Raw genomic sequence first — 11110 nt, 5'->3', positions numbered from 1 at the left:
CAGATTTCAAAAAAAAAAAATTGGTTGTCTTCGTATACAACTTTACTAAGGATCCGGCTTCTAGGTAGTAACGATGCACGTTGTGGAAATCGTTATATGCAAAAAGGTCAAAAAGTGGTCATTTAAAAGTGTCATCCCATACATAAACACCTTTGTGCAAATAGTAGATAACTCATAACATTGAGTAGTAGTCCAGTAGTAAAGGACAAATGTCCCAATAGTGGTGCACAAATGGGCCAATAGTGGTCCACAAATGAGCTAATAAAGGACAAAAAAGCTGAAAAATTATCCACTATTGGTACATGTGACATTCATTAATGAACTTTTCATTATCAATTGGGCTCCTTTACAATCTACTAACGGGGGTTTGGGTTTACAAAAAGTTGTCCACTATTGGAACCATGTCCACTACTTGTACCCTTCCCCTAGTATTCTCCTCCTAATTTATTTCTCTCGTAACCTTTTTTGCTCCCCCCTATCTTTGACTCCACATAGGCTTACTTTTATTATGAAGGAAAAGTCATACCCATTGGGAGAGACCTAACTTACTCTTGAGTCACGTCTTCCCAAACTTAAAGGGAATTCTCTAATTAATATTAGATAAATATATTAATCAATTAATATTATGAAAGATAAATACATTAATATTATATTGTTTAATTAATCAATTAATATTATATTGCTTAATTAATTAATATTATATTATTTATTTAATTGATTAATATTATATTGTTGGTAGAAATAAATGGATGATTAATCAGTATTAAATAAGTGAATTAATTATTTAATTATATCTTAATTTAATTTTTATTTTTATTATTTTGCATTTAATTTTATTATTATTATTATTTTTTATTAAATTATATTTCAAAGTGGGGACATTACATCAGTCGTGGCTGCTTCAAGTATTTAACCTACCAATTAAAAGTTCTGTTGTTTATACAAAAGAGGGGAAAAATACAAGTGCAACAATCAATTGATCTCTGCAAACATTTCTCGTTTGGAACAGCTATCTTGTTTTGCTTGGATCAACACTTAATCCACCTAGTCAAACAACTCAAACGGTGAATTTGACTCTTACCTATACGATTTGATAGATGAGGTGACTTGAGCAGATGTGTACCCTATACATTGAATTACAAGCAACTGCTGCTCTCTGAGTAAGATACGTAAATATTTTCCTCTATTAGAAATGATATGCTTTCTACACTTTATAAATCTGCAATCGATCCACCAATCATATGTAGAGAACGGATGAAAGAAAATGTGGTACTACAGGTCCCATAGAGTGTTAACAGCGGTGACTTGATACTCATCGCTCTACCATAGAGATTTTACATATACCTGCTCCTTCAGCTCCTGTGTTGCACTTTCGGTTGGAAAACTAGGGATAGTACCTGTAGTCCATTGTGCAATAATTCCTGCACAAACAACAAATCTTAACTGCCTCTCTAATTCAGCTTGATTATTGTAAATCTCTGGTTGTGTGGTCAGTTTTCTGATTAAAGCTGCAACACAGATACAAATTACTCTCCAAATTAGGTCAAACATCCAACTGAAAAAGTATATGACAAACCTAACAAGAAAACCTTATAATAAATACAAGGACTGCATAAAATCACTACCTGCTACAATAGCATCTCCCGCACCAGTCCTATCACATGTATATGGAGCGACCAATACATCCTCTGTCCCCATCACTTCACCCTCAAATGTTGGTGTGTAGTAGTGTATCCGAATGGTACCATCAGTTACAAAAAGAATCTTTATGTTATCATGCCATAATGGTGAAAGTTCTTCTCTTGTAGTATGATAACTCCTCCTCCTCCCCTTAGCGTCATTGAAATCTTGTGAATAGTATTGGTGCTTATGAGTCCTCTTTTTGTAAAAATAATCATAGTCAAGTAAGAAGTCCAACTCTTGTATGGTTACCTCAATTACATCGGACTCATTCCATGCTTCCTGGATAATTCTTCTTGTTTCATCACGAGATCTCCAAAGTGGCATAGGTAGGTTTGGATCAAAAAAAATAACTCCTCCAAACTCTCTTGACATTTTAATTGCAGAAAGAGTACTTGCAGGTTGTTCAAGAAGAGCCATGGAATTGAAATGAAACATCCTAGCCTGCAAAAGAAAACTCCCGAATACCGATGCGTTAATAAACAACAATCAAAAATAGCCTTTGGCTACTAAGCACATAATGACTATATAACACATCCCTTATCCAAGTTGCTCGATAGTTTCAAACAGTTTTTACACACAGAACAAGGGAAAACATTAAATAAGAACATAAAGTAAATGAGCTAAAGAAAGACTTTGAAACAGGAAAAGAAAAAACTCTAAATATTAGTGTTGAATGAGTATACCTCTTTCAATATATCAATGTTTATTTCAGAGCTATGGAGACAATCTTGCGCACATGGTTTGATGCACTCCATTCCAAATTTCCCATCTGAGCAAGTTAATTTCATATAAGAAACTGCTGTTGCTGCATAAGGGTCAAATTTAACACCACGAGTTTGGACATTCTCCTTATTCATAGTCTGAACCATCCAATAACCCAAAGGATCATCTCCTACTTTACCCATGAATGCTGCTCTACCTCCCAACCTGGCCAGTGCAATAGCCACGCTAAATGGTGATCCTCCTGGTGCCCTGGCAAACTCTGGAGGATTCCACTGCAGGGATTTCCATGTGGAATACATGTCTTTGTCCATTTGTCTTTCCGATACCCTGACAATGGGAACAAACTCATTTTGTGCAGGGCCAAAACAGCATACTAAAGGTGGCCACTCATATTCAAAATCACCATTATCATCTTCATTATCTTCTTTAATTTCAAGACTGTTATCTTGCCTTCTAGGAGTTTTCTTTCTTCTATTCTTTATTTCTACATTGCTCCCACTACCCTCCATCAAAGTTGTACTCCCTCCAGCTTTCTTTCTCGTTGCAGTCCTTGACGGATCTGCAATCTCTGAGTTTGAAATAGCATTACCTACGGTCCAAGAAGAATTAACAGCAGGCACAGGCAGGTAGCCATATAGCATTGGACAAATTTTCAACAAAATCAATATGTCAGAAAGGTTCAAACCAAAATATTTCAATACCCTGATGTTAACTCACAGACATGAAAGATTAAATTCACCAGAAAATCAAATTTTACTAAACAGGGTAACAATTTGTCAATTACATTAATTTATACCTTTTTGCAGAGGATCCTGAACAGCTGGAATAGCTGTTTTTGGTGTGACATTTTCACTTGGAGACAATGTTCTTACCATGCAATCTTTCCGTGCTTCTTTAATAAGGGTGGGCACAATACGAGGAACAAAACATGAGGAAGATTTAGGACTAGCCCTGCATGTTTAATCTTTCAGCATTAGATTGATGCCAAATGTGATTCCATAATTGATGATAAGCATTTTTAGATATTGAAAAACCTTCCACATGTTTTGTACTCTGTGTGCCAAGTAAACCATATAATACTTTTGTTCCCGACTTGGATCATGCAATTTATTTGGAAATAGGTTATTGATACATCCATGCTTCAATTCATGAGTGCAATGACATCCATGTTTCAATTCATGAATGCAATGACATCCATCATAGGAAAAAAAGAAGAATTTCCAAGGTTTAAAAAGTCACCTGGGAAAGGCTGATGAATGAAATGGAAATTCAAGGATACTGGATTTCAGAGAGATGTTGCAACAGCTTGTGAAGACAGGACCTTGCAAGGCGAAGTTAGCCATGGAAAGTGCAGGTATAGGTCTAAATGAGCTCACCAGAATTCATTTTTGTTCACTTGAAACTGGAGTATGATATGTTGCATAATGATTCATCTGCACCCAGAAACAAGCAACAATTAAATTTTTTACATCCAGATGCAATTATATCGAAGTGTTCACAGTGCCTGGGTTGTAGAACTGCATTTGAGGATTTATTCTTAAAGCTATGTTATGATGCTTGACTAATGATATTCTCATTCTGTTTAATGAAGTTAAGAACTATTCAACAAATAAATACCACTCTACAGATAAACCAAAAGCCTAGCATTGAGATTGGAAAAATATGATATTAAATATAAGTCTACAATGATCCATACTAATTGAGAATTTATTATTCTGGAAAAAAACTTCATAAAAATCTAATTCTATTATGCATTTCCCTTGTACACGGTTTCTATCAAAAAAACCATTTTTTCAAAGCTATGTTTTGGGTTATTCTTTATAATTTTCATGCCTATCAATATTATTATAGGTCAAATTCATCGAATCCATGAGAGGAATGTATTCCATCCCATTTTCTGATTCTGTCATAAAGCTCTTAAAATCTTGTAAACAGATTCTATCCCAATGGCTGATTTGTTGGAAAGGTATTTTGTGAGCATTGTCAATAACATCAAATGTTTGTAGCTACATGTGGTGCATTTAGTGTTGAGGAAAGCTACACTTTGAGGATCATAGCCTTTGTTATGAGAATTTGTGCCATATGTGAAATGGGATGCCACATTTAGGTTATACTAAGTTTCTGTTTGCTGCTACATCTGACAGGAAATAATGATACAAATGATAACGCATACCAGACACGGCAGTAAAATATATCTTTATTCGCACATGCAATTATTACAAAGAAGAAGACCAGAGATGGTCGGCCAAGGATTACAATTGATCCGACTAATACCGTACTAGCTTCCTTGGCGGTACACAATATATTTAAAGGACCCGACGGTCGCTGAGAGGAACACAACCGTCAACCATCCGACACATTTAACTACTTGAGAGTGACAACCCACTTAATACAAACAATTAATACATTGGCAAATAACAAATATTATCAAACATAACCATAGGCATTTTACGCCGACTACAGTTTTCCACTTGGCATTTGTTGTATTTATCATCGGATCATGCACTAAGCCATGATGAGCACCTAAATTGAAATAGGAGGGTATATGGGTTTACCTAGGAAGTTGCAATGACCAAAGAAGTTAAACATGAGAAAAAAATTGTAGCTTACTGCGTAAGTCATTTTTTTCCAGCAGAAAAATAAAAGTTTGACCTAAAATTTGACCCTTTTTTGCAACTATGAAATTTCAGGTTTGACTGACTTCGACAAAAAATTTCACAATTTTTTTTTTCTTTTTCCCAAAAGCCCAATTCATTTGTTTGAAAAAAAATATCATCTTTAACTTTGCCAATTTATTCCTGAGATGAAGCTTGTGAGAGCTTGGCAAATGTGATGGATTAAGAAGTTGTTGGAATATTTTTAAAAGTCTCATTGTATTTATAAGCACATTTGGTGTTAATATAGTAAGTGGAGTTGATTTGTAGCTGGGCTTCTCCCTTTGACGGTTTTCCTAAGATACATTTGGTGTTTATGTATAAATGTCTTATTGTATTTTTTATTTGTTTAAACTTTTAATCTGATTTGTTTTCAATTGTATTTCTGATTTATATCAGTCCTAAATCTGAATTTATATCACTTAATGCTCCTCCAAAAGATGATCTGTATTTCCTAACATGATTCTTTCATGAAGCTCTCAAAACTCTTGTCGTGTATCTTCCTATAACGTATTTCACCCCCACATCTGCCATTCCTGTTTAACATGGAGATGTTCAAGTTTGAAATAAAATCCCTTGCTACCGAACAAGGGTACACCATTTCGTCGGTGAAAAGGGCTCTCCTACTTTTGGACATTTGTATAGGCCATTAATGAATAGGGGTAGTGTTGATGTATTTTTTAGACACAATCTAACATAGAATAAAATACCCAAGAGTACCCTATTCTCTCTTGATCAAAGTTACTCAAATGCTGAAGATTAGCTTAAGGATCACTTGAGACAACTCCAAGGTTCATGAATGTCGGGTCACGACGTGTGGATAAGCACAATTGATCGTAGTGATTGTTGTTTCATCAAGGGGCCTTAAGTAACTTCCTAGGATATGAATGTTCAATCTTTCAAGGAATGGTTTCTTTGAATGATATGCAATGAAGCTCACTTACTACTACTACTAGATGTTCCTAAAAAAATGGCAAAATGTGAGGGTTTGGAGATGCTAAGCTACACCTAGAATGTAAGGATGAAGGATGACGACTAGTGAAACTCTACTAGCTTTAGCATTGCCATACGAGAACAACTCTACCAAAACTAGTGCTATCTTCTAAGGAGATCAAATAAGTTTTCCAATTATTACCAAACACAGACACTATCAATTGGATACATATCAATGATTGAATAACAATTAGGACTTCAGCACATTTATGAATTCCAGTTGACCACACAAGGCGAATTTGCAATCAACAAATTGCTAGTGGTATGGATTATGAGTTTCACCATGCATCATACACAACAATCTAACATTCAACTTAAATACTTAAACATAATTTTAAAGCTTGAATTGAGAAGATAAATAACCTTGCAAATACTCCCAAGATTGAGTAGAAACACCACACTTCAATGTTTTATTAATCTTGGCAGCAAAACAGCAACAATTCTTCAAGTCTCTTTTTACAAATGAAAAATGGAGGCTTATATAGAGCTCCTGAACAATGAAGGGCTGAGATTATTCCAAAATCAATGGTCAAGATTGAACCACCTAAGCCCTAATTAGGGTTTCCAACCCATTTTACTAAATACTAAGCATCAAAAGTGGAGCATTATCTTTATAGTCAACAACGAGGAGTAAGAACAAATAAGAATTTGAAAGACAACTAATTTTCCAGCAGATTTCCTTCTAGAACCTTGTTTCCTTTGTCCTTTTCTCAAATTCCATATGCAATGAATCTAGACATGATTGACTCAAGCTCCTCTATAGCAACACTTGGCAAAGCATCTAGCTGAAGATCCACTATATCCAACTGATCAGAATACGCATCAAGAGTTTTTTCCCATTTTGCTTGCCTTCTTTATAAGTGACTTACAAAGATCATGAATGAGAGGATATCATTCAACTGGCTTTCTTGAACTAACTCCAACCTTTGGAAGTATACACCCATTACCTTTTGCCTTAAATCCTCAAGATTTAAGCCTTCTTCTTCATTCATTTCTTGTCCTAATAGCTCTTCCAACGATACAAGGATCTTTGATTGAATGTCTTTAATTGATTTCTCCATCTTTTGGCATTCCCCTTTCTATCAAGTGTTGTCTTTATCATCATTAAAGAACTATGCCAACGGTGGAAGTCATAAACATCACCTTCTTGAATTACACCTTCTTGTATCAATACTTGAATCAGAATATATCGCAGCACCTTGAGACGAGCAATCATCTTGTCCTGTGCCGTTGGGAAGTCTTCCCATTGACTTTCCATGATTTGAAACCTTCCTCTGAACATTGCTACTTCATTATATATTCTTACCACCTCTTGTAGAAACTCTTCGGCTTGTTTTGAGATATTTCCATCCATCTTTTCAATCCTTGATTTGAATTTCTCATTGCTTCAATGTTCTCAAATGACTCCTGGGGGATAGAAGGAGGTGGAACAAATGCTTCATCCTCTTGTCTAATCGGTTTTACTAGACTTTGTATATACTCCTTCAGCCTTATATTTTCTGCTTCTACCTTATCTTTCTTTTCCTCTTCTTTGTGGAGCCTTCGTCGAATGGATATGAGGTTATCCCCCACCTCTTGAAACTCTTGTTCCTCAGTAGTGTGTCCAAGGTCAACCGTTTGAACTTCATATTCCATAACAGTGATTCTATCTCTGGGCTTGTCAACAGTAGGGATCGCTATTTGTAGTGTGTGTGATCTTGAATCATCCCTAGAGATATGGGAAAGCTTCTTTGCCTTCTTTTGTTCCTTAGCTTGATTAATTCTTGCAAAGAAATCATCCACGCCTCCAATAGGTTTAACTTCTACACTTGCTTTCTTTTTCATCCTTTCTTTTAGCCAATCGGGTACCATAGATAGTTCCATACCTTCTCCCAACCTGCTATCTCTATTGACTTCCTACGAGGCAGGTTCATCTTGATTTCCACCTATGTTTTGATTATGACCTTCTAGGTCCTCCATTGGGATTTATTCTTTCTTCTTCCACATAATTCAGAATTGGTGATGTTCTTCCTTGGTCATAAGTAGGTTGTTCTATCCCTTGCTCGTTTCCCAAGTTGTCTTCTTCAACTGAAATTTGGTTCATTCCCAACTCTCTTACTGAGGAAGTACTTGTGATTGAAGGTATGTAAAGGATATTCACAAATGGAAGGTATTGATTTTGAGGAGACTTTTGCTCCAGTAGCTAGAATTGAAACTGTTAGATTATTTCTTGAATGTGTTGCTCTTAAGAATTTCAAGGTATATCAAATGGATGTGAAGTCGACCTTTTTGAATGGTGAATTGGAAGAAGTCTACATTGAGAAACCGGATGGATTTTCATTGACAGATGAAGAAGACCTGGTATGCAAATTGAAGAAAGCATTGTATGGACTTAAACAAGCCCCTAGAGCTTGGTATGCCGGATTGAACAGGTATTTGATAAAGTTGGGATTCTGTAAAGGTACTGTAGATAGTAATTTATACTTCAAGATTGATAATGATAATATTTTGATTGTTGAAGTCTTTGTTGATGACATTATTTTTGGAGGAGATAATGATTTGAGTAAGAAGTTTGAGATGTCTATGATAGGAGAGATGAAATTCTTTCTGGGATTCCAAATTACACAGATTGACAACATTTTCATATCTCAATCAGAGTATGTGAAGGAATTGTTGAAGAAAATTGGGTTAGATGATTCCAAACCTATTGGAACTCCTATGGTGACTGGATGCGAGATGACAAAAGATGATGAATCTTTGAAGGCTAACCAGACCTTGTATAGATCTATGATTGGTGGACTGCTATATTAGACTCAAACTAGACCTGACATTATGAATGTTGTATGTCTTGTTGTAAGATTTCAGGCTGATCCTAAGGGAAGTCATGTTACTGCTATGAAGAGGATATTCAAATATTTGAAGGGAACAGTTGATTATGGTTTGTGGTATCTGAAGAATGATGATTTCACTTTAAATGCTTATAAAGATGCTGACTGGGCAAGTGATGTTGATGACCGGAAGAGCACTATCGGTGGAGCATTCATTTTGGGAAATAAGTTGGTTGCTTGGGCAAGTAAGAAGTAGAATGCTATATCTTTATCTACTACAAAAGCTAAATACATTGTTGTTGCTAGCAATTGTACTCAGGTACTTTGGATGAAGAAGATGCTGAAGGATATTAGAATTGTTTACAATGAGCCTATTATTATATACTGTGACAATTCTAATGCTATTAATATTTCTACGAATTTGATGTTGCATTCTAAGACAAAACATATATCAATCAAGTTTCATTTCTTGAGAGAGAAGGTGAATGAGAAAGAAGTCGGATTGGAATATGTATCTACAAAGGAACAGATTGTAGATATCTTCACAAAGCCTTTGCCTACAAACACATTTGTATATCTGAGAGAGAAGTTAGGGATGATTGCCCCTCCTGATATGAACTGAAGCATTGAGTTGCATCAATCCGGTATGTTGACGTGTTTTTTATGACTACGTCGAACACAGAATAAAGTTGCCTAACAGTCACTTCACTCTCTCTTGATCAAAGTGCGATTGTCTGCTAAGATTGCAGGAAGATCAGACAATCGACTCCAAGGTTCCTTTATGCTACGGACGTGACTCAGTTGGCTAATGTGATTGCTGGTAATCCAAGGGGCCTTACGTGTGCATCGTTCTTTCACTTCTTTGCTGTGGCTGGAACTCCATCATCGGATATGGCAATTTTGCGATGCTGTTGCTTCGAACGGACTAAAATGAACTGAAAGTAAAAGAGAAAGGGTTCAGAAGGATCTAAATCTACTCCTAAGAGCAGTGATAACAATGAATAGTGCTCTGGTGGACAAATTCCAAATAAACCAAGCTCTGCTTCGCCAAGATCAACTACAACTCTGCAAGAACCGATGCAATCTTCTGGGGATGCTAGAGGATTTTCAAATCGAGAAAGTACATTTGAATACCCAAAAACAGAGCAATCCAAACTACCATCCACAATCGAACTTAGCACAAATTTAGGGGGCTCAAACTACTTTACACTGCAACTTACAATCAGCAAGATGCAAAAAGTATGAACTATGGAAATTCATCAAACACCATTACATTCTCCATTGAAATCAAAGCACTTTACTATTTCTAATCTAAGTGAGGAAGGTGAAACCATGCAAGTTTTGAAAAAATAACTTAAGTGGACACCATCAAAGAACAATGTTTCACTGTTATTATTTCAAAATCTTATCACAACAATTTCATACAAAGCTCCCTCCTCTTACAAATGAGGGGGGTCAACCCTCTATATAGGCCTCAAGCCATGATAACATGCAAAACCCTAATTAGGGTTTTCTCTAAAGATTCTCCACTCAAGATGCAACAAGGTGGGAATCTCCAATTAATAACCCATCATGCCCATATACAATTAATTACATTCCAAAAGTGTCCACTATGCAATGAATGTACCCTCATGCAAAAATCGCCCGTGATGCCATAAATGCACCATCATCTTCTAAATGTGACGGCTGCATGCAGAAGGAATATGTCATAATGCCATAAATGTGACAGTTGCATGTAGAGAGATGCTTCATTAATTCAACGTTTGTTGACTAGGCTGCCACTTGGCGAGAAAACCTTGGAGAGAGAAAACTTTAGGAGAGAAGAATTTGATCCATGAAGAATTTTTTCTTGAAGTTTCTCGAACTCTCCTTGATCTAGAGGAGATTTTCAACAATTCTCCACATCTCCTATTTTTTAGGAATTTCCACAATTTTAGGGTTTTGGTCCAGGAGAGAGAGAATTCTCTCACGTATCCAAATCTTCAAAAATTTCTAAATTTGGAGGTCATTTGAGCCCTGAAAATGGATTTTTCAAATTTTTCCCTGGGGGGAAATTTCTTGTTCAGTTCATCCCTGATTCCTTCCTTGCCTTAGAAATTTTATCTTCAATTCATCCTTGAGTGTGATTTCTTGTTGTGGAGGAATTCTCCTTTGGAAAGGAATTTGTTCATTACCCTAAGGAAGGAAATTCTTCATGCCTTAGCCAATTTTCATGATTTCCAAGAACTATGTCCTAAAGGAAGAAATTTC

General features: G+C 35.9%; 1 protein-coding gene across 2 annotated transcripts in view; it reads right to left on the bottom strand.

The window, feature by feature from the left end:
• Positions 1-950: 950 nt before the first annotated feature.
• The window catches only part of LOC131060326 (fructokinase-like 1, chloroplastic), a 29093-nt gene continuing 18933 nt past the window's right edge, over positions 951-11110 (bottom strand). Inside the window, exons 3-7 of one of the 2 annotated variants that reach the window (XM_057993505.2) lie at positions 3646-3839; positions 3203-3357; positions 2367-2995; positions 1626-2124; positions 951-1421 (exon numbers count right to left, since the gene is read on the bottom strand). In XM_057993505.2, coding sequence (XP_057849488.2) covers positions 1321-1421; positions 1626-2124; positions 2367-2995; positions 3203-3357; positions 3646-3749 — 1488 coding nt within the window. In that variant the 5' untranslated portion in view covers positions 3750-3839 and the 3' untranslated portion in view covers positions 951-1320. Of the gene's footprint in view, positions 1509-1625; positions 2125-2366; positions 2996-3202; positions 3358-3645; positions 3840-11110 lie in introns of both variants that reach the window. The other variant, XM_057993504.2, reaches the window with a different exon arrangement.

This window comes from Cryptomeria japonica, chromosome 11, assembly GCF_030272615.1.
Source record: "Cryptomeria japonica chromosome 11, Sugi_1.0, whole genome shotgun sequence".
NCBI classification, from domain to species: Eukaryota; Viridiplantae; Streptophyta; class Pinopsida; order Cupressales; family Cupressaceae; genus Cryptomeria; species Cryptomeria japonica.
This window is presented reverse-complemented; position numbering and strand designations above follow the sequence as displayed.